The sequence below is a fragment of the Elgaria multicarinata genome, chromosome 11, assembly GCF_023053635.1.
Source record: "Elgaria multicarinata webbii isolate HBS135686 ecotype San Diego chromosome 11, rElgMul1.1.pri, whole genome shotgun sequence".
Taxonomy (NCBI): Eukaryota; Metazoa; Chordata; class Lepidosauria; order Squamata; family Anguidae; genus Elgaria; species Elgaria multicarinata.
The window spans coordinates 21,987,024-22,011,484 of NC_086181.1; the positions used below are offsets into that span (position 1 = coordinate 21,987,024).

Here is a 24,461-nt window from a genome sequence, read left to right on the forward strand (position 1 = left end):
TAGACTTAAGGTTTATCTCAGGATTGTCCAGGGGTCAAACCTGTTCATCTAAGTGCCACACAGGGCATCCAGCGCTCAGGCAGGGATGAACCCAGGATGATCCTGGGATAAACCTTAGGCCATTATTTCTTTCTACGCTTACATTGGCATTGCAAGAAATGGAGCAATTACTCTCTTTACAGTTACAGACGCAGGAGAGAATTGCCCTGACTCTTAAGCGTACTTACCTGAGAGAAACTCCAATTGCATTCAGTGGTATTTTCAGCAGTAAGAATGCATGATTTATATTGTATTTTATATTATGGTTTTATACTGTTGTTTTATACCTTGAATGTTTTTAATTTTTGTGAACCGCCCAGAGAGCTCCGGCTATTGGGCGGTATAGAAATGTAATAAATAAATAAATAAATAAATAATTTGGGGCAGTTGAACAGATTATGTACCAAACTCTTGCACAAATAACCATAGATTGGAGTGTACATACAAGGTTTACTGCAAAACATCTAGGCAACTGAAATTGTCTGTTATAATGCAGGCACAGGAGAACCTTTTCTGTGCAAAAATCTAGGCAAAATGTTGACAATCATCTTCCAAAAGGCCATTTTGAGTTCTTTGTTCCTCATGCTATAGATCAGTGGGTTCATAACTGGTGGCACTATACAGTACAGCATAGAAAGCAAGAGATCTACGACCGATGGTGAGTTGGATATTGGCTTTAAGTAGGCAGAGTGACCACTCACCAGAAACAGGGAGATGACAATGAGATGTGGCAGGCAGGTTGAAAAGGCTTTTTGCTTCCCTTGTGTAGATGGGATTTTTAGAACGGCTCTGAAGATCTGAACATAAGAAAAAGTGATGAGAGCAAAATTAATGAAGGCTAAACATGAACTGAAGGTCATCACCCATACTTCTGGAAAATATGGGTCAGAGCAGGAAATCTTGAGCAGTTTTGGAATTTCGCAAAAGAACTGGTTGACTATATTGGAACAGAACTGCACTGTGAATGTATTTCCAGTATACAATGTTGAATAGAAAAGTCCACTGATCCATGCACTGGTTGCCATTTGGATGCAGGTTTTCTTGTTCATGACAGTCTCGTAGTGCAGTGGCTTGCATATGGCAACATAGCGGTCGTATGCCATGCCACCAAGGAGGAACAAGTGGGATATCATAAAGAACACAAGGAAGAAAACTTGGCAGACACATCCGGAGTAAGAAATGGCTTCGGTGTTCATCAAGGAATTTGTTATAGCCTTGGGAACTGTGACAGATATGGAGCCAAAGTCTTGGAATGACAGGTTGGCCAGAAAGAAGTACATGGGTGTATGGAGCTGGTGGCTATAAATGATGGCTGTGATGATAAGAAGGTTTTCTATGAGGGCCACCAAATAAATTATTAGAAAAATGCTGGTATGAAAAACCTGCAACTCCTGAGTATCAGGGAATCCATGGAGAAGGAATTCACTCACTCTTGTCAAGTTTGCCATTGCGTTCTGCTTTGTTTAATGCCCATAAAAGGTGCTAAGTAACAGCTTTCCTTTTTCTCATTAAGGTTTACCAGTTTGCAAGATGGATAGATTCTCCCTGGAAATGATTAACTCTCTACTGACACTGATAGAGAAAAATAGTCTGTGGTAAATGAGCTTTATCCATATCTCAGTTCTACGTGTCCTCAGGGGTGTTCAATTCTCAGGAGTCTGTTGCAGCTTCAAAAAAAAACCCCAACTAAGAACTTTCTCTGAGAGTGATGTTGGAGCTCTGATTGAATTGGCAATTATCCAAAATTCTGCTTAGGCATCTGTAAAGGGCTTGTAATGCAATGTTAGTTTGTTTGTTTGTTTTTTAAAATAATAGTTTTAATTTCAGCAGATAAACCTCCATGCCAATGTCACAAATTGTTTTGAAAAGTCATCATGATTTTAAAGACATTTGCTGCGTTGGTTGGATGCAATTCAAAATTAGCAAGTCTAAAGCTCCATAGGATTAATGAAATGAGTCTTCTTCGATTTTTGATTTTTTTTAACCAAAAAAATTCAAATAATCTGAAGCAATAATACATCAATTACGTTGATTTGAATTCAAGTTGATTTGAATTCAAGAATAGCATATAAAAAACCTCAAGAACTAGTTTTATAAACTTCAGTGCGGTTTGAAGGTCTGTTGTGTTTCTCAAATGGGTATTTTTGCTTTATTGAAAGGCAGTAGTTGGGTGGTGGTTTTAACCATAATAATTTACCATTATAGGGCATTAGGAGTGTAGGTCTGCTTTTCAAACAGAAATATAGTTTTAAAAATCCACTTGAGACAATCAGGTGTTCTGTAAAATAACTTATTGTATCCTGAGTTAATACCTTTAAAGTTTTGAGCTATGCGACATGTTTTAAAGTATCTTTAATAGGGGCTGGTTGGCTAATTGCTGAAGTTGTAATACAGCTAGTGCTTCTTTTTAACTGTATGTTTTGGCAATGCCCAATAGTTGCCTCTTTTTGGGCAGAGATTATTATATGGATAAACTTTGTATTGGAACATGCATATTTACTGGTGTCCTCTTCAATTATCTATCTGCTTCCTGAAAATTAACACATGGATTCGCCATCCCTTTTTGAAAGCTAAAAAACTGCCATTGAAATGGTGAATGCTCACCTCCTATAATGCAGTGGATTGAAGACTGTTTAACACTTTCAACATTTGAATGGGTGGTGTAGACCGCCCCCCCCCCCACAAATGAATATTTATTTAATTATTTGGTCTGCTTCTCTGAAATTCTCAGATCTCTATTGATGTTGTTGTTAGTATAGTAAATATAAAGTAAAATTTTATTATTATTATTATTATTATTATTATTATTATTATTATTAATCTATATAAATAAAAATGCAACTGTTCGTTCGAAACAGACGTTATATCTCCGAAAGTTCTTCACCGATTGCTTTGAAATTTTGACATAACATTGCATTCGAATACACGAGCGTTGTTATGTAACTATGTTCTATATGGGGACAAAAGTTTGTCTTAAAATTGAAGAAATAGGCCTCCTTAAAACCAGTCCTGCTGATCACTGTGACATCGCCAACCAGTAGGCCAATCCACTGCCTCTGCCTCCTCTCCTATTTGCATGTTCTCTCCTATTTGCTCTTATAGGTCATTGTGACATCGCCAACCAGTAGGCCAATCCACTGCCTCTGCCTTCTCTCCTATTTGCATGTTCTCTCCTATTTGCTCTTATAGGTCATTGTGACATCGCCAACCAGTAGGCCAATCCACTGCCTCTGCCTCCTCTCGTATTTGCATGTTCTCTCACAATTGGCTGAGTGAATATAGATGTCACACCTGTGACAGTTACACTTTCTGAAGAAAGGTAACTGCCAGGAGTTTCCACTAACCTCCTCACCGTAAAAACATCCTTTTTTAAAAACCAAACAGTAGGCCAATCCACTGCCTCTGCCTCCTCTCCTATTTGCATGTTCTCTCACAATTGGCTGAGTGAATATAGATGTCACACAATTATATGTTGCGTGTTCTAGAGTCGGCAAACCAGACAATCTCTATATCTACACAGACAATGGAACAACTAAAAATATTGTATATCCACAAGCATTGTGAAATTAAACATATTAGAAACATCCGCTTTGGCTTTTCTTTCTTTTCAATTTAACCAGACTGAGCCACAGCAATGCGTGGCAGGGTACAGCTAGTAATAATAATAATAATAGATCAATGATGAACAATAGACCAGACAACAAAACAAAAACATGCTCATGTTGAGTTAAATTCAAGAACAATATTCCCTGACACATACACAAAAACACAACCATGCAAGTTGTTGGAGAAACATCAAGTGGTTTTGGAAGTCTCTGCCTTTTCTTTTTTCTTCAAATGGTTACTCATGCTATATTGCAGAGGGTTGTTGTTGCTGTCACTTTGTGGCATATTGTGTGGTACAGTTCTGTTTAAAATTCACTGGAGGCATGCAGGTGTTTGAGGAAGTAGATTATTGGATCCTGACCTAAGAACTTTGAAGATTCTCAGACTTGAATTAAACTGCTCATTGAACTGGACTCATAACCCTATCCATAGTACAAACTGTGGGATACAAATGTCTGAGTGTGAATTTGGAGTTTGCCTCTCTCTGGGAAAGATGGGTTTAAACTCTTGCAGGGGGAGCTGGGGATTACTAATTGTCCAACTATCCAGTGGTGATAATGTAATGTAAGTTCATCAGTAACAGAAGGAAACTATACAAAACTGATGTCTGAATCATTTGGGGATTTTTATTTCCTCTTAGAAAAAATAAATGGAAAAAATAAATGCCTGTATCTTTTTTATTTCTCAACATAGAAATATGAAAGTTGGTGACCTTACAGATGCTCTGGAGGTGCTCATGTGTACCAAATTTCAGACACATCTGTGCAGTGGAATGTATGTAATCTGCTGTTAAAATGTGATTTTTCAAGAAAACATAGCAGCCATTCAAAGCACAGGGCGATTTCAGAAGGTGTGTAATCAAATTCACACTATCCCTTCCCTAATCTTTCTGTGTTTTTGAAGTGCAAATCTCCCCTACTTGAGTTTTCTTTTGTGTGTTCTGAAGGTAACACATCCCTGAGGCCCTTCCCATTCAGACAAGAAACAGGGAAAGTTGGCTGGCTGCAAGACACATATGAAGTGGCTGGAAGCAATATGCCTCCGAAATTGAGTCAAACCAGCCCTGCAAGGAGGGACCATGCAGGTAATATTGGAGAAGTGTGTAGGTGCTCAGACAGGCAGGCAGAGAGGCAGCAGGCAGCTATGCAGGCATGAGTAAGTGAGCCAAGGATTGTCTTGATTCAAGGCCAGAAAAAAAACCAGCCCTGCAATGCGGGACCAGGCAGGTAATATTGGAGAAGTGCCTATTTAGCCCTACTTAGGATCTATCATGGTGCTAAGTTTCCTCTCTTTATCTTTAAAAATGACAGTGCATTCTTAAAAAAATAATTTTAAAACCTCAAACTTTTAAAAAAAAAATCCTAAAAATCAGGAGATGAACTGATATGCTTCAACCTTGGCATGTTGAAAGCCCTATTTAGGATCTATCATGGTGCAAAGTTTCCTCTCTTTATCTTTAAAAATGGCAGTGTAAACTTAAAAACATATATTTTAAAACATATTTTAAAATATGGACATATTCCTAAAGACACCTTCTACCCCCATTTTCACCTCAAATATGTTAGCTTGTGTTAAATGAGAATTACTATCTAGTAAGTCAGTATATAATTGCAGTCTCTATTTGGAATCCACACTCTTCATAATAAACAGGAGAAGGTGGATTCCAATAAAATGTTCTAGACCCTGTCCTTTTACTATAATATCATGAGAGAACCCTTGCTGGAAGAGACCAAAGTTTCATCTCGTCCAGCATTCTGTTCAAACAGAATATCTCAAAATTTGCTTAAGTTTGAAATTTTGACTGTAATTTCTTTAAGTTGCTGTCCGTCCCCCTCCACCCAATAAGTGGGTTTTTTACAGCTGCCCTTTCCACAAATGGACCCTTTACATAAAAGAATAAGCTGCCATTTTATGTAAAATGGCAACTCGGTAGAGGAGCACTATGCCAGGCATCAGAAGACTGCCCAGCGGTTTACCACACACAACAAACAGGGTTGGCCAGCCAACAGTGGTCCGGCAAGCAGTGTGTGGAGGGACGAGGAAAAAATTCACTAAGTGCGTCTTTTGATGTGAATTTTGGACTTCCCAAATCAACACGTGAACCGGAAACATAGGGCTCAACTACACCAAGGAGGATATACCACTATGAAAGTGACGTGAGAGTGGTATAAAAGGCAGGAGGAGCCACACTACTGCTTTATAGCAGTATTGAAGTGCACTTATAACTGTTGGGGTCCCTGACACATACATATACCACTTTCATTGTGTTATATCCTGTTTGGTGTAGATGTGTCATGGGCCCCAGCAGTTGTAAGTGCACTTCAGTACCACTATAAAGCAGTAGTGTGGCTCCTGCCTTTTATATACCATTTTCAAAGTAGAATATCCTGCTTGGTGTAGATGAGCCCATAGTTGTCCTTCAGTTTTCACACTTCTCTGGATTTTGCAAAGCAGTACTCCAAACAAACATATATATATATATATATATATATATATATATATATATGGTTAAACGTGCACAAAAAATTGCATGTCTGGAAAACCAACATATATAAATCTGAGTTACTTCATGCAAAAATACGTTTTTAGGCAAAAAGGTATTCAAAATTATGTGTATTAAGAGGAGTGCATATACAAATGCTTTCAAATGTCCAAACACACATCTTAGACTACTTTTAAATGCAAATTGACGTGGAAATGGGATGGAATGAAATGAAACCTGGAAAATGAGAAACAAGGAGAAACCAAAGTGGACAGATTCAACTGATCCCATGTCTATTGCAAAGCAATACTGTGGTGCAAAGAGTATGAAAAGCTTTGCCCCAGTCAGGTAGTTGCACCTATCAACCGTTACATCTGTGGCATTCAGCATGTGCAGAACATCAGGTCTTCACTAGCGCAGTTCCATTGAACTTCTTCACTACATGAACTCTGGCTACATATGGACATCAAAGGAAACAAGGAATGTGATATGCTTCAGAGTTCCATGTGGCATTCTGTTCAAGGGGTTTGAGCATTTGTCCCATTGGGAATGGTTATAGCATTTGCGGCTCTTTTTTTGTGGATAGACAGATAGATAGATAGATAGTTTTTAGGGGGGGATAGATAGATAGATAGATAGATAGTTTTTATCAGAAGGGACATGATAGCAATGTATAATATTAAGGTATGGTATGGTATGGATAGGACAGCTAGAGATTAATTTTACCCTTTTGTCACAATAGTAAAACTGGGATGTGTCTAACAAATGATTGCTAATATGTTAAAAAGAAGTCAAAAGGAAGTTACAAATTTGTACAAACCAAAATCAGCTACCCATTAACATTTGTTGTGGCATCATCATCATCTTCACATCCACTGTCATCTTACCTATTCTTCTACTTTGGCAATCAGAAAAGCTTACAGTGCAATGATCAATACATGAAAAGCCTTAACCTTTAAGAATGTTAAACCTCTTTCAGACTTAGTGACTAATTAAATTTCAGAGAAACTCTTTGGGGCTATATTAAAGTAGAGGGCAGTGTCAAAGTCAAAATAAGAACAGAAAAACAGAAATACCAAAATTACATTTAAAAATCACATTTTCGCTTAAATCACTTACTGCCTGAGAAGAGCAGTGTTGGGATATTATTTAATCATAATCAGTCAAATACCATGGTCATACAACAGCCACTCTGTATTCTGCTAGGCATTCATGCAGGTTTGCGGTCACAACACAATATAGGAATTCTGTAGTGGTGTATAAAAATAACAAATACATTATGAAACAGTAAATGATTACAGCACATACAAGAACACATGTATTGTTAATCTGATTTAAAAGAAATCATTATTTCTTTCTACGCTTACATTGGCATTGCAAGAAATGAAACAATTTCTCTCTTTACAGTTACAGATGCAGGAGAGAATTAGGCCGTAGCTAGACCTAAGGTTTATCCCAGGATCGTCCTGGGGTCAAACCTGTTCATCTAAGCGCCACACAAGGCATCCAGTGCTCAGGCAGGGACGAACCCGGAATGATCCTGAGATAAACCTTAGGTCTAGCTACAGCCTAAGCCTTGAGTCTTAAGCGTACTTACCTTGGAGAAACTCCAATTGCATTCAGTGGTATTTTCAGTGGTAAGAATGCATGATTTTGGGCAGTTGAACAGATTATGTACCAAACTCTTGCACAAATAACCATAGATTAGAGTGTACATACAAGGATTACTGCAAAACATCTAGGCAACTGAAATTGTCTGTTACAATGCAGGCACAGGAGAATCTTTTCTGTGCAAAAATCTAGGCAAAATGTTGACAATCATCTTCCAAAATGCCATTTTGAGTTCTTTGTTCCTCATGCTATAGATCAGTGGGTTCATAACTGGTGGCACTATACAGTACAGCATAGAAAGCAAGAGATCTACGACCGATGGTGAGTTGGACGTTGGCTTTAAGTAGGCAGAGTGACCACTCACCAGAAACAGGGAGATGACAATGAGATGTGGCAGGCAGGTTGAAAAGGCTTTTTGTTTCCCTTGTGTGGATGGGATTTTTAGAACGGCTCTGAAGATCTGAACATAAGAAAAAGTGATGAGAGCAAAATTAATGAAGGCTAAACATGAACCGAAGGTCATCACCCATACTTCTGGAAAATATGGGTCAGAGCAGGAAATCTTGAGCAGTTTTGGAATTTCGCAAAAGAACTGGTTGACTATATTGGAACAGAACTGCACTGTGAATGTATTTCCAGTATACAATGTTGAATAGAAAAGTCCACTGATCCATGCACTGGTTGCCATTTGGATGCAGGTTTTCTTGTTCATGACAGTCTCGTAGTGCAGTGGCTTGCATATGGCAACATAGCGGTCGTATGCCATGCCACCAAGGAGGAACAAGTGGGATATCATAAAGAACACAAGGAAGAAAACTTGGCAGACACATCCGGAGTAAGAAATGGCTTTAGTGTTCATTAAGGAATTTGTTATAGCCTTTGGAACTGTGGCAGATATGGAGCCAAAGTCTTGGAATGACAGGTTGGCCAGAAAGAAATACATGGGTGTATGGAGCTGGTGGCTATAAATGATGGCTGTGATGATAAGAAGGTTTTCTATGAGGGCCACCAAATAAATTATTAGAAAAATGCTGGTATGAAAAACCTGTAGCTCCCAGGTATCAGAGAATCCATGGAGAAGGAATTCACTCACTCTTGTCAAGTTTGCCATAACGTTCTGCTTTGTTTAGTGCCCATAGAAGGTGCTATGTCTCAGCTTTCTTTTTCTCATTCAGCTGTACTTGTTTGAAAGATGGATGGATGCTCCCTGGAAATGATTATCTCTCTATGACACTGATAGAGAAAAATAGTCTGTGGTAAATGAGCTTTATCGATATCTCAGTTCTATGTATCCTCAGGGTGTTCAATTCTCAGGAGTTTATTGCAGCTTCAACCCCCGCCCCCCTCCAAAAAAGCAACAACCCAGAACTCTCTCTGAGGGTGATGTTGGAGCTATGATTGAATTGGCAATGACCCAAAATTCTGCTTAGGCATCTGTAAGGGGCTTGTAATGCAACATTAATTTGTTGGTATTTTTAAAAAAATTAAATTAATGCAACATTAATTTGTTGGTATTTTTAAAAAATGGTTTTTGTGGTGTGATGGTGGATAAAAAAGGAGATGAGACAACAACAGCTGGATTTAAACAGGCCCACATTTTATTAAATGATCTGCAAAAGGGGGTGAATCCTACTGGAAATCCAGCATGGCCTGTTGCCAGGCCCCTGAGGTTGGGCGAGCCATTTGTGGCCCAAGGGTAGGCACTGCGTCTTTCGCCTTCCCCCTTGTGGGGTTGGGGGACCTTCTTTTGTCACACCCGATCTCAGGCCGTCCAGCTCTGAGTGGGTGAGTAGGCTCAAAGCTGGGAGCCTCGGACTTACCAGTCACTATGAACAGTGCCATGTGAATGCTCACCATTACCACTCCCACTCTGGATGCCCGTACCTAGCACCAAATAGCAAAACGTGACCAAATTAGATAACAGATTAACCTAATTAATACACCCAGACTGTCTCACAGTTTGGAGTAGGCAAAAAAAAAAACACCTCCTGCACAATTCAGTAAAGCAGTAAAAAAATCCTACTTGGCTCCAAACGGCAACCAGCAAGCCCACACTGCCTACAGGGAGGGAGGGAGGGAGCCGCGCAGCAAAGAGGTGAAGGGAGGGAGAGCCCGCAGTTCCTGGGCTCCTTAACCCCTCCCCCCATGTGGCACCATACCAGCACCCAGCCAATGCTGGCTGGGCACATCTCCTATCTCCCCCACCCGCAAATGCCTCCCCATGCCCAGGCTATGTCGGGTGTGGCAGAATGGCCATAATTTCAGCAGATGTAAACCTCCATGCCAATGTCACAAATTGTTTTTAAAAGTCATCATAATTTTAAAGACATTTGCTGCATTGGGTGGATGTTATTCAAAATTAGCAAGTCTAAAGCTCCATAGGATTAATGAAATGAGTCTTCTTTGATTTTTGATTTTTTTTTTTTTACAAAGGAATTTCAAATAATCTGAAGCAATAATACTTCAATTATGTTGAGCTGAATTCATGTTCATTTGAATTCAAGAATAGCATACAAAAAACCTCTGGAAATAGTTTTATAAACTTCAGTGGGGTTTGAAAGTCTGTTGTGTTTCTCAAATGATTATTTGTGCTGTATTGAAAGTAGGAGTGTGCACAGACCCCCCGCTCCGCTTCTCTTCCAGATCCGCGATTTGCGGATCGGGCCGCTTCGCTCCGCCCCCGCTCTGCCTATGTCTGCTCCGCTCCTCTGCGGAGCTCTGGATCTGGATCGGAGCTCCGTTTTCCCCCCATAGGCTTGCATTAAGTTAAAAAAGTATACAATTCTTTTTCTGTTTAAGTTAGAAACCTCAAGTTTGGCACCATGACACCTCATGGATGTATACACACGTACGCCAAGACTCAAGGCAATCCCATCATCCCCTGATTTTTGGTGAATTTATGAAAATCGGGCACCCCATTCACACCCCTTTCGATATCTCCGTCAATTTGCATGTTAGAAACCTCAAACTCACCACCATGACAGCTTATCCAGGAATACACATGCATGCCAAGACTCAAGGCAGTCCCATCATCCCCTGATTTTTGGGGAATTTATGAAAATCGGACACCCCATTTGCAGACATGGGCTGTTCTCTGACGGTTTGACAGATAAAAAAAATTGAAGTGGGCACCCTCAAAGATGCCATCTAGAGCCATATTCATGGCAAGACTCAAGCAAATCCCATCATTCCCTGATTTTTGGCAGGGCTCTAACCTTTTAACTCACCCCAAATCAAGTCCCATGCTACAACTACGTCAATTTGCACGTCAGAAACCTGATGTTCGGTCCCATGACAGCTCATCCATGTGTCCACATGGATGCCAAGTTTCAAGCCAATCCCATCATCCCCTGATTTTTGGGGAATTTATGAAAATCGGACACCCCATTTGCAGACATTGGCTGTTCTCCAACAGTTTGACAGATTAAAAAAATTGAAGCGGGCACCCTCCCAGTTGCCACCCTAATACTAATTATAATATGTATAAGAATATAATACTAATACTAATAATAATATGTATAAGAATATTACTAATTATGTAGGGAAATGGGACAAGAAGTGTGTATGCTTTGCCCAAACAGGATTTGAAATGCTCAATCTGTGGCTGTTGCACTTCACAAACAGTGCACACAGCACACTCACACAATAACACAGTCACACACACAGTCCAAGTAACAGAGAGAAAAAATAGAGAATAATATATTTTTTTTGTATTTAGAAGAAAGAAGGAAGATGAAACACAGTCAGGCTTTAAGAGAGGGATAGGGGTGGGGGAACCAAACAAACAAACAAACACTCCAAAATTTAAAAATAAAGTTTATATTAAATCAAAGTAAGGGAAAAACACAGAGCAAACTAAGCAAAAAGTCAGAAAGAAGCAAACAAACACACACACACGCCAAGCTAAATCTAATCTATCTCCAAACACAGCAGCAAAACCTAACTAACTCCTCTCCCCACGAACGCAAAACCCACAAAACGCTGAGAGCTCAAAGCTCTGAGGGTGCCTCTGCCTTAGTCCCCTCCTCCAACGCTGGGATTGGAGGATGCTTCATGAGGTGATCAATTCTCATAAGGATTGGGAGTTGAATGTGCCTGTCATTGCTTCCAAACAAACAAACAAACAAACAAAAAAACCCGCCGGTTTACCCGCTGTCCCTGTTTGTTTACCCGACTTTTCCAAAAATTCTAGCAAGTGAACCGCAGCACGCAGAGAGCTGAGAGTAGGCTCAAAATGACTCCCATCCATGACTCTCTAAGCACAATAAGTTTCAGAAATATAGCTTAAAAAACAACACAGTTATCCCCTATTCTTTTCCGCAATGCAATCCTATGGGCAAAATTTTTCAAAATGGCGATCGGATCACTCCGCGTAAAGAGAAGCGCTCCGCCAATGGCCGCTTCTCTTCGCCTTGCTTCTACGGGTCCCCAGTCCGCTTCTACTCCGCCTCTGGGCAAGGCAGAGCAGGCCAATTCGCTTCTGATTCGCCGCTTCTAATCGGAGCGGAGCACATCCCTAATTGAAAGGCAGTAGTTGGGTGGTGGTTTTAACCATAATCATTTACCATTATGATAGGGCATTAGGTATGTAGGTCTGCTTTTCAAACAGAAAAATTGTTTTAAAAATCCACTTGAGACAATCAGGTGTTTGGTAAAGTAACTTAGGCCTTAGCTAGACCTAAGGTTTATCCCAGGATCGTCCCGGGGTCATCCCTGTTCATGTAAATGATACACAGGGGATCCCGGGAGCAGGCAAGGATGACCCTGGGATGATCCCGGGATAAACCTTAGGTCTAGCTAAGGCCTTATTGTAACCTGACCTAAATACCTTGAAAATTTTGAGATATGTGACATGTATTATAGTATCTTTAATAAGGGCTGGTCGGCTAATTTCTGAAGTTGTAATCCAACTAGTGCTTCTTTTAACATTATCTTTTGGCAATGCCTAATAGTTGCCTTTTTCTGGGCGGAGATTATTATATGGATAAACTTTGTATTGGAGCATGTGTATTTACTGGTGTCCCCTTCAATTATCTATCCACTTCCTGAAAATTAACACATGGATTCTCCATCCCTTTTTGAAAGCTAAAAAACTGCCATTGGAATGGTGAATGCTCACCTCCTATAATGCAGTGAATTGAAGATGGTTTAACACTTTCAACATCTGAATGGGTGGTGTAGACCTCCCCCCTCCAGCAAATGAATAATTATTTAAGTATTTGGTCTGCTTCTCTGAAATTATCAGGATCATCATCATCGGTAGTAGTCATAGAATAATAAATATATACTAAAATTAATTTATTAATAACAATAATGTTTAGATCAATGAAGAACAATAGACTAGACAACAAAACAAAAACATGTTCATGTTGAGTTAAATTCAAGAACAAAATACCCCCCCCCCAAAAAAAACACCCAACAACAACAACCATGCAAGTTGTTGGATAAACATCAAGTGGTTTTGGAAGTCTGTCTTTTTTCTTCTTCAAATGGCTACTCATGCTATGTATATTGCAGAGGGTTGTTGTCGCTGTCACTTTGTGGCATATTGTGTGGTACAGTTCTGTTTAAAATTCACTGGAGGCATGCAGGTGTTTGAGGAAGTAGATTATTGGATCCTGACCTAAGAACTTTGAAGATGCTCAGATATATCTGAGCATCAGATATATCTTAAATTAAACTGCTCATTAAACTGGACTCATAACCAGTTTGGATAACCCTATCCAAAGCACAAAGTGTGGTATACAAATGTATGAGTGGGATATTGGAGTTTGCTTCTCTCTGGGAAAGATGGGCTGAAACGCTTGCAGTAGGAGCTGGGGATTACTAATTGCCCAACTATCCAGTTGTGATTATGTAATATGCTATAAATTCATCAGTATCAGAAGGAAACCATTAAAAAAAATTGTTCCTGCTGCTCAAATATCAGTCTCTATACATTTTAGACAAAAGAACTCACATCACAGCCTGTTGACTGTAACATAATAGTTGCATAAAAACTCTTATGTGTTGGTTGTCTCTCTACTGACACTGATGTAGAAAAAATAGGTAAATTTGCCTTATCCATGTCTCATTTCTATTTGTTATCTATGGATATGTGGTACATAGAGCTACAGAAAGTGAGTGACAGAGCGAGCAGATAGTACTGGATATACTTCTTCAAAGGCCAACCCTACCATTACACATTACTTAGGCAGGACATTAAATGAAGCAAATTGTCAATTATTTGAAGTATTATAATATTGTCATCAGAATATGGTTCCATTTCAGTTTTCAGATTCTCTGACTGATATGACAATAGCCATGGCCTGGTTAACCACAAAATGGTTAATGGAATACATTAAGGTCAATGCATTCCATTAATCATTTTGTGGATAAGCAGCATGGTTAGTGTGTTGTCTTAACCAGGCCCATCTCTGCTTCCTGTAACTTCAGATGAGCCTGCTGCATTTTCATCCAGACTATTATCCAGATACTAAAGGGTGATTGGTAGGCCAAAATATGGAACCCTACCAGAGTCCTCTTGTTTAACTGTTTTCAGCAACTCCCATCTATTAAAACATCTCTCGTTTAGAAAATCCAATGGAAATCAGATAGCTGTTCTTAATCCCCTGAACTTTTCCCTATATGCCCCTAAAAATCAGAGAAACCATTTTGCTAAATCCCAGACATCTTCATTGCTCCAGATTTGAGCATCTCCAGCAACCTAGAATTACAATACTGACATCATTTCCTGATAGGTTGCAGGGTTGTCCTAAAGGGTGAACACCAGAAGTCACCCATCTGCTTTGTTACTCCTTTTCTGGCTGTGGCTACATTCGCAACTGGGGTCAACTCTATCACTGAAACCTCAATATCCTCATTTTCCCTAGTGTTTCAGAGCTATGCCACACATGATGCTGCAATAAATTAAATTGCCTGAAACGTTTGTTCATAAACATTTTGCATGAATGTTGTGGGGTAGAAGGGTAATAGCTTGTAACAGGCCAGACCATGTATTGACTTCAACATTAAATGGTGTCATACTTTACACTGACACTGACTTCTCATTCTAAACTTTATATATAGGACTATTCATATGAAAATTATAAAATAGAAATATTCTGACATACACCTGTAGATACCTTTGAAATTGTATTTTAAAAGAACTGAACGTTCATCTTTGCTTTTTCAGTCACTTGTAACTAAACAGAACCAGATTCTCACTATTACTATTAACAGATGTACAGTCCAAAAAATTAACTTTTCTCTATATGCCTTGCCTCTGCTTTGTGTTGGCCTCCTAAGACCAAACCTCCAGAGAGACATTTTTCTGATTTATGTTGGACTCCTGAGGCCAAGTTTCCAGGAACATAAATCTTACATTACTCCATCTCATGGTAACTGCTTCATACAGTAGGGATAAGTAAAGCTTTAGATAAGTCTCAAAAAGAAAGGGAGAAGATGATCTTTGTTTCAAGAAGAAAAGAGAAGAAAAGGAGAGCTGGCTTTGAGGATACACAATATACGCTAAATGCCTGGAGAGGAAATACTTCTGGAAGTATAATTCCCATGAAGAGAAATAGTAAGTTATTTATGTTATTACGGTGGTTATCAACTGGGTATTTTCTACAAGCTGAAGGCCGATACTTCTAGGGATGTATGATTTCGTTAATTCTGTTCCTTCTGTGTTTCATGGATTGCCAAGTATCTGGTCATTTATGGAACCAGATTATTATTATTTTAAATAACCAGAATTATGTTCTACTTGTGCTAAACTGCATTAGAGCTAATCTCAGAGCTGATGCTACCTAGTGTCAACAACACAGAGCTAGATGGACCAATGGTATGATTCAGTATAAGGTAGCTCCCTATGTTCCTATGTAAGGAACAAAGAGAATAGGTGCATCCTTCATTATATAGCTTCAAAATTTAATGGCTACTCTTTCATAAAACTCTGTACCTATTCACCAGAAACTTGACAGGGCTGGGCACCTCAGAAGAGCAACCAACCCTGCAAATGTCATCCAATTCTGCCAATATTTTTTTTAAAAAACGTGGGTTTTTTGGGGGGCAAATACCTGTTCTAAAAATCAGTTTTGCATGTATGGGGGGGGCATTTATAAATTGCATATTGTTTTAGCCCCATTTCCCTCTAAACCCTTGTTAGCTCTAGGAGAGCTTCTATCCTCTATTCATTAGAGGGTTTATTTTTAAGGGGTTCAGGAAACAATGGTTAAGGGAGCAGGGATGTTACTAATAATTTGGGATGTCTCTGGACTGAATTGGGCTTCAGCTAGACAAGGGGGTTCAGAGAGGGTGATCTTGTAATTTTATCTTCGCAAGATCATTGCCCTGGTTTACACGTGGCACATGACATCATGGCCACCATTTTTTCTTTTAAAGGAGATGGAGCGCACGAGTGCTCATGTGCAGAAGGTAAGTGTTTTTTAAATAATAATAATAATAATAATAATAATAATAATAATAATTTCCCCTGCTTCCCCTACCCAACCCCCAATGGGCACAGAGCTCCTGGCTCCTCACGGTTACTCCCGAGGAGCCAGGACAAACCACAACGTCCGGCCACACGTTCTGTGGTCTTGGGAAAAAATGGGCTAGAGAAATAGACGGATCATCCTTCCCTGTTCCCGGGATCCCCAGTACATCATCTGGATGCTCAGGGAAGATCAAAATGCTCATTTTGAGCTGCAATAATTTTCATTCCAATGTTTAAACTATTGTCTGTTAGGAAAAAACATTGTTAATTTAATGATTTTAGCTGTTTACATTGTTCAATTTTTTATGTTAAATTTTTTATTAAATTTTATTTTGTATTTTTTTTAATTGTTTTAAACTGCCCAGAGAACTTTGGCTATGGGGCAGTATAGAAATGAAAATAATAATAATAATAATAATAATAATAATAATAATAATAATAATAATAATGCCAGGGCGATCCCCAGGATAAGCCCTCATCTAGCTATGGCCTTATTCATTTAAATCCATCAAGATCATATAAGTTAGTGAAGATAATATCATGTTCCATTGTTTTCAACTAAGTCTGTTATGACTCAATATGGTCCAAACCATTAAATGCAAATCTACTGTAAATGAAAATTTAGAGAGCAAATCGTACAGCAGGAAAAGCACACCTCACTGCCTCTTGGAGTCATCCCTATGATTAACAGCTAGTTAATTCAATCCCGATGCTATAGTATTGCAAATATAGAACCAATGGCATTCTGCATATTTCAACCTCATCTCTCCCTAAGCCTACGATTCCTAAGTGCATGTATGTGTGGGTGGGTGTCAAGAGGGTCTCCTATGGTTTATCCACTAGTCATTGAAGCGTTTACTTCCATATAATTAATAAGACTTGTATTCCTTAATGTATTATGTATTCATTATGTATTCATAATGTTTTATAATCTTTCTTTCTTTCATGTTCTCCTTTCCTCTTAAACCTCTCCAGAATTTTTTAAAAAAAGCTAGATCAGGATGTAATTTTAAGGTAGCTCTCTGTTTTCTTCCAGAACTGCCATATATCTTAGTAATTAATGGAAAACATGGAGAACAACTCCTCCATCTCTGAATTTCTACTCCTTGAATTCTCAGCAGCTCTGGAACTGCAGATTCTACACTTCATTTTATTCCTGGTGTTATACCTGGTAACTGTAACAGGGAATCTTCTAATCATTGCTGCCATAGCTTTTGATCACCACCTACACACCCCCATGTACTTCTTTCTGATGAACTTGGCGATGCAGGACATAGGTTCAGTTTCAGTCATTATCCCCAAAGCCATGATGAACTCAATCATGAATATCAGGTTGATCTCTTATTCTGGGTGTGTTGCTCAGGTCCTCTTGGTTGTCTTCTTTTTAGCATCTGATGTTGCCGTCCTTACAGTCATGGCCTATGATCGGTATGTTGCCATTTGCAATCCATTGCAATATGAAATACTAATGAACAGGACAGCCTGCACTCAAATGATGGTCAGTGCATGGATCAGCAGTCTTCTCTATGCAATGTTACACACTGGTGGAACTTTTGCAAGCCCTTTCTGCTCAAATGTTGTGGATCAATTCTTCTGTGAAATCCCACATTTACTTAAGCTTGCTTGCTCTGATTTACATCAAATTGAAATTGGAGCTGTTCTCTTCAGTTTTGTCATAACATTAGGGTGCTTTGTCTTTATTGTTGTGACTTACATATCTATTTTCAGTGCTGTTTTGAAAATCCCATCTGTTCAAGGAAGGAAAAAGGCTTTCTCAACCTGCCTACCTCACCTTATTGTCTTCTCCACATTTTTATTTACTGTGTGCTTTGCTTATCTCAGGCCCACCTCTGAGAGATCCTCATACCTGGATTTGGCATTTACCATGATATATTCCATTGTTCCACCTTTAATAAACCCAGTAATCTACAGCATGAGAAACACAGATATGAAAAATGCTCTTTCAAGACTGTTAGGGATGAGACAGTCTCTTATGGATACCTTCTCCAAGTTTGTTTTGTGAAACTAAATACTCTCTGTGTTTAATTAAACAGGCATGACAGTGCCCTCCTGGAACATACAAAAGTCCATCATTATAAGCCTCAAAATTGTATTGCTCCTAAAATTAACACCTGGTTAGATACTAATGTGAATCCAGGCATCCCTGACCTATCTCATTTCAAACTGATCCAATACAAATTCCCAGAGGTACAACAATTAAATAACACATTTACACTTTTTACTTCAATTTGCATCATTCCACATATATGTATGCCTTTAAGATTTTTTGTGAAAATGATTGATAAACATTATGAGTATATCATTAAGAATGGAATGGAAGGGGAAACAAGATCTGAATCTTTTGCAGGCTTACTCAGAAGTTAGCCTTTCTGAACAATAACTTAGCAATGATATGTGTATGCATTTCAGAATCATTTTAAAGGTTTAAATACTGCAGGGATATTGCATGTGTATTGTGCCCAACTTGTAAGGGTCAGTGGTAAATTGCATAAAACTCTGATGACAGAAGAGTTTATATTCAATAATTAACTACAGTGCATAGCCAAAATATTCTCATTGTACAAAATAAAACATATGCTATTCAATAAAAGGACTTACATATATGAAAGCTTATAAATATATTAAAGATTGCTGGGCAACAAATACTACAGATTTTGTTGATTTTTTCCTTTGCAGAAAAAAGTGTTTGATATAATAGAATGGCCTTTCTGTTTGAAACACTGAAAAAACTCAATATAGTAATCAACTTTTAAATGTAAAAATAAAATGTATATATCTGAAGTGCCCCCTATATTGATTATTGGTTCAGAGTTTTGGTGGCATGTGGAAGGTTTCCACAAGAACATGGTTATATGCAAAGTTTCTCTTTCTGTATTGTAGATAAGTGCTGAAAAATGAAGAACTCACCAAGCAAGAATTATATAGATTGCAGAATCAATATACTCTCAGGCAGGATCTACACTAATGTTTGTTTGTTTGTTTATTTATTTATTTATTTATTTATTACATTTTTATACCGCCCAATAGCCGAAGCTCTCCGGGCCGTTCACAAAAATTAAAACCATCATAAAACAACCAACAGGTTAAAAGCACAAATACAAAATACTAGGGGTGTGCACAGACCCCCCACTCCGCTTCACTTGCAGATCCGCCATTTTCCGGATCGGGCCGCTCCGCCCCGCCCCCGCTCCGCCCACTTCCGCTCCGCTCCGCCCGGAGCTCCGGATCCGGATCCGGAGCTCCGTTTCCCCCCCCATAGGCTTGCATTGAAAGCTAAAAAATTATACAACTTTTTTTCTGTTCAAGTTAGAAACCTCATGTTTGGCACCATGACACCTCATGGGGATATACACACGCACGCCAAGTTTCAAAGCAATCCCATCATCCCCTGATTTTTGGCGAATTTTTGAAAATCGGGCACCCCACACACAACATCCCTGCGAGGTGGGCAGGGGAGGAGGGAGGGAAGGCAGGCAGGCATGCAGCTGGCATTTCTGGGGGCATAAGGAAGTGAGCCAAGGATAAGCCAGTAATGCATATAAAATGGAATAAATCAATCAATAAACAAAGGAGGGGTGGAATTAAAAGCAGCAGTGTTGCTCAATAAACAACAAGAAGAACTTTTTTTAAAAGGCTATATCTGTCTTTTACCAGCAATAGGGGGACGTGCCCGGGGGAGGGGGAAGTAGCTGCCAGTTCAAGACACTGACAGCCACAGCTCTGAGAAGAAGTAAAACGCTCACTTCGACTCAGAACAGGCATTGCTCCACCACTGAAAAGTGACCATTCACTTCAACTCATGATAGGCATTGCTCCACCGTTTTACTCTCTTTGGAAGGCTCTAATGGCCTTCCAGTGCAGGAGAGAGTGGGGGCACGTCCACGATGAGATGCCCTAGGGGAGCTCATCCCCTTGCACCACATCGATTCAGTTGTTCACCAAGGTTAGGGTGGGGAGCAGTGCTGTGTTTCTATCTCTTATTCTTGGCTTAGTATATGATTTCAGGTTGTGTTTGTGCATTTGGTGGGGCTACTGTGTTAAAAAACACGGGGAAAAGCCCGTTCAGATGAAGAAAGAGAAGTTTCCCAGAATCCCAAGTTACCTGTTTTGCCTATGCCCTCCTCCAACTTTGGGATCATCATGACCGGGAGCTGACTCTGCCCCTCAGCCCTTTGAAAAAGGTATTTTTCCCGCCGATTTTTTAAAAACGTCTAGCGCGCGACACGTACGACGCAGAAAGTTGAGAGTGGTCTCAAAATGACCCCCATCCACGACTCTCTGTGCACAAGAATTTCCAGAATGATAGCTTAACCCCCCCCCAGTTATCCCCGATTCTTTCCCTCAATGCAATCCTATGGGCGAAAAGCCGAAAACGCAGTTTGAGCCGCGCGGTTGACCCGATTTTCACAAAAATATAGCCCGCGACCCGTACGATGCAGAAAGTTGAGAGTGGTCTCAAAATGACCCCCATCCACGACTCTCTGTGCACAAGAATTTCCAGAATGATAGCTTAAACCCCCCCCCAGTTATCCCCGATTCTTTCCCTCAATGCAATCCTATGGGCGAAAAGCCGAAAACGCAGTTTGAGCCGCGCGGTTGACCCGATTTTCACAAAAATATAGCCCGCGACCCAGACAACGCAGAAAGTTGAGAGTGGTCTCAAAATGACCCCCATCCACGACTCTCTGTGCACAAGAATTTCCAGAACGATAGCTTCAAAAACAACGTAGTTATGCGCGATTATTTGCCGCAATGCAATCCTATGGCGAAATGTTTTCAAGATGGCGACCGGAGCGCTCCGCCTGAACTCGGAGCTCCAAAAAATGGTCGCTTCTCTTCGCCTTGCTTCTAGGGGGTCCGCGGTCCGCTCCTACTCCGCCTCTGGGTAAGGCGGAGCAGGCCAATCCGCTACTGCTTCTACGCTCCTAATCGGAGCGGAGCACATCCCTACAAAATACTGTATAAAAAGCACAACCAGGATAAAACCACGCAGCAAAATTGATATAAGATTAAAATACAGAGTTAAAACAGTAAAATTTAAATTTAAGTTAAAATTAAGTGTTAAAATACTGAGTGAATAAAAAGGTCTTCAGCTGGTGACGAAAGGAGTACAGTGTAGGTGCCAGGTGGACCTCTCTGGGGAGCTCATTCCACAACCGGGGTGCCACAGCGGAGAAAGCCCTCCTCCTAGTAGCCACCTGCCTCACTTCCTTTGGCAGGGGCTCACGGAGAAGGGCCCCTGTAGATGATCTTAAGGTCCGGGTAGGTACATATGGGAGGAGGCGTTCCTTCAAATAACCTGGCCCCAAACAGTTTAGGGCTTTAAATGTTAATACCAGCCCTTTGAATCAGGCCCGGACCTGGACTGGCAGCCAAAAACAGTTTATAACAATAGTGACAACTGTTGGGGGCCTGCACACACTCCATATACTGTTTTCAAACCTTTTCAAAGTGTCACATCAGGTGAAGATCTGGCCTCAGATTAATTTTAGCTGTGGATTTATTATCAGAGCAAACCACTTGCTCTTTTTATGTGCCTGTTCTCATTCAGCATGGGCTTGAGGCTTATCTTGTTGAGGTCTCCAACATTGGGCAAGCACCCACACCCACACAAGCCATTCCGCCATGCCTGGCCTGGCCTGGGCATGGGGAGGCATTGTTGGGCGGGGGAAGAACAGAGACGTGCCCCACCGCTATTGGCTGGGAACAGGTGGTGCCATTGAGTGGGGATGGGTAAAATGCTGGCCAATAAATAGGCTCTTACCCCTCCCAGTTTCATCTTTGTTCATGTGGCTTCCTCCTTCCCGCCCTGAGTTCTCTGGTCACCATATGAGGCCGAGTAGGAATTTTTTACCCATGTTTTAAATTGATCATGTCCCTCAATCCCCCCCCCCCGGCCTACTCCACACTGTAAGACAGCCTGGGAGTATAAACAGGCTGATTTGGCTATGGTTGATAATTTGGTCACATTTGCTGATGGGCAGGTAGGAACAGGCATCCAGAGGGATTTTGTAATGTTGAGCATTCACGGGCACTGTTGAGGTGACTGGTAATTCCTGAGGGCTCCCAGCTTTGAGCCCCGCAGCCTGGCTGGGAGATAAGAGTTACCTCTGAGGCCAACCTTCCACAACCATCCAGAGCCCTGCAGCCTGGGTTGGGGGTGACACTGGAAGGTCTCCCTCTGAAAGGGGTGGCCAGTGGGAGGGTTATTTGTACAGCACCAACCCATGGGCCATGAATGGCTCGCCCTACTCAGAAAGGTCTGTAAGCAGGCCAGGCTGGATGCCCTGTCGGATTTCGCCTTGCAGAACTTGTGGCCCTGTTTAAACCCAAAGTTCTGCGTCTCATGTCTTTATTTACTGACCTCCCTACCAGTATGTAGGATGAAGTGGCCTGCCTCACGTAGAAGATTATGAGATGACATGAAATAAAGCAAATCGTAAATTATTTGTACTGTTATAATATTTTCATCGCCAGCAGGTGGTTGCCCTTGGTTTTTGTTGTTGTTGTTGTTGTTGTTAATTGTCTAAAATGACTATAGCCTTCTCTGCTTTATGTAACTCCAGATGAACTGCTGCATTTTTGAGGTGTACAAAAATATTCATAGTGTGAAGAATGTGGATAGGGAGACGTCTGTCTCTGTATCTCTCTCTCTCTCTGTGTCTGTCTGTCTCTCTCTCATAATACTAGAACCCAGGTTCATGCCATAAGGCTGATTGGTGGAAGATTCAGTACAGGAGATTTGGCAACTTGACAGTCTTTTAGAATTTAAAAAAGCAATAAAGACTGATCTATTCCAGCAAGCCTATCCAGTGAAATTTTAGAATGTTTTTAGGATGTTCTAATGATGTTTTAATCATATATGCTATGTTTTTAATCAGTTTTTTATGTGTTTTATATTCATTGTTGTTCCCCGCCTTAATCGAAGTGGAGAGGCGAGTAAAAAATAAATTATTATTATTATTATTATTATTATTATTATTATTATTGATAAATGGAGGTATTTCTTCACACAGCACATAGTTAAACTATGGAATTCACTTCCACAAAATGTAGTGATGGCCATCAATTGGAATGGCTTTAATAGGGGTTTAGATAAATTCCTGGTGGAGAAGCCCATCAATGGCTATGTGCTACCTCAAATATCAGAGGCAGTAAGCCCATATACATCAGTTGGCAGAGGCATGTTGTTGCACTCAGGTCCTGCTTGTGGGTTCCTGGCTTACAGCTGGTTGTGTGTACAGAGTGCTGGTCTGATCCACCATGGCTCTTCTTATGTTCTATGTACATGGAAAAAATTCAATTGAAATAAGGCAGCTGTTTCTATTGCCCTCTCCCAAATCTTCCCCATGCTGATACACTCCTCAAAATCCCAGACTTCTTCATTGTTCCAGTTGTGGGCCTTCTCCAGGAACCTAAAATTATAACACTGATATTATTTCCTGATAACTTGGGGATGTTCTAGAGGGTGGGAATACCAAACACCAGCCTTTTATATACTGCTTTCTTAGTGCAATATCCTGCTTGATGAAGATTAGGCCCATGTTGCATGTTATGATACTAGAGCATAACCAGGAAAAAGCTGAGCAGGAGGAGTTTCATCTCTCCCATCCCTTCCCTGAGAAGCATAGATAAGATAAGGTATTTGCGTTCAACATGGGGCTTGTCTTGATGAAGGGTTTGCCCTGGGGTGGATTCAGACTGGCAGCAGGTCATCTATATGATGCAGCAGCCATTGCAAAGCCATCCAGGAGCAAACCCAGAAACTCCACTTTAAAAAGTCAGGCACTTACCCTGACTATTTTGGCTGTGGAGGCGTCTCACAGCTGATGGACTTAAGGCAGTGTAAAGAGCCTGTTTAGATGTGCCCCTGAAGAATAACATCCATAATGAGATAGTGTGGCTCCTGCCTTTTTTATACTGCTTTCATACCACTTTCATAGTGGAATATTCTGCTTGGTGTAGATGACCCCCTTGTTTCACCAGTTCCCAGCCTTCTTCATTGTTCCAAATGTGGGCCTTCTCCAGCAACCTAAAATTACAAGACTGATGTTATTTCCCAATACCTTGGGATGTCCTAGAGTGTGTGAACACCAAAGGTCAGCTATCTGCTTAAATGGCTGTGGCTATATTGGCACTTGGGCTCAGATCCAGTACTAGTACCTCAATATGCCCACTTTTCATTGTGTTTCAGGGCTTTACCATACATTATGCTGCAGTAAA

At 40.3% G+C, this 24,461-nt stretch overlaps 3 protein-coding genes across 3 annotated transcripts; 1 reads left to right on the forward strand and 2 right to left on the reverse strand.

Annotated features, from left to right (window-relative positions):
- Window positions 1-524: 524 nt before the first annotated feature.
- Window positions 525-1,487, reverse strand: LOC134405416 (olfactory receptor 14A16-like). The gene has a single exon (XM_063136661.1). The coding sequence runs from the start codon at window positions 1,485-1,487 to the stop codon at window positions 525-527; it is 963 nt and encodes a 320-aa protein (XP_062992731.1).
- A 6,399-nt stretch (window positions 1,488-7,886) lies between these two features.
- On the reverse strand, window positions 7,887-8,849 carry LOC134405417 (olfactory receptor 14A16-like). The gene has a single exon (XM_063136662.1). It carries the CDS (start codon window positions 8,847-8,849, stop codon window positions 7,887-7,889), a length of 963 nt encoding a protein of 320 aa, XP_062992732.1.
- Window positions 8,850-17,286: 8,437 nt separating this feature from the next.
- Window positions 17,287-18,240, forward strand: LOC134405419 (olfactory receptor 14I1-like). Its single transcript, XM_063136663.1, has one exon. It carries the CDS (start codon window positions 17,287-17,289, stop codon window positions 18,238-18,240), a length of 954 nt encoding a protein of 317 aa, XP_062992733.1.
- Window positions 18,241-24,461: the final 6,221 nt, after the last annotated feature.

What these genes read in the sequence shown, in the direction of transcription:
- LOC134405416 (XM_063136661.1), bottom strand. Translation starts at nt 1,487, where the DNA reads ATGGCAAACTTGACAAGAGTGAGTGAATTCCTTCTCCATGGATTCCCT.
- LOC134405417 (XM_063136662.1), bottom strand. Translation starts at nt 8,849, where the DNA reads ATGGCAAACTTGACAAGAGTGAGTGAATTCCTTCTCCATGGATTCTCT.
- LOC134405419 (XM_063136663.1), top strand. Translation starts at nt 17,287, where the DNA reads ATGGAGAACAACTCCTCCATCTCTGAATTTCTACTCCTTGAATTCTCA.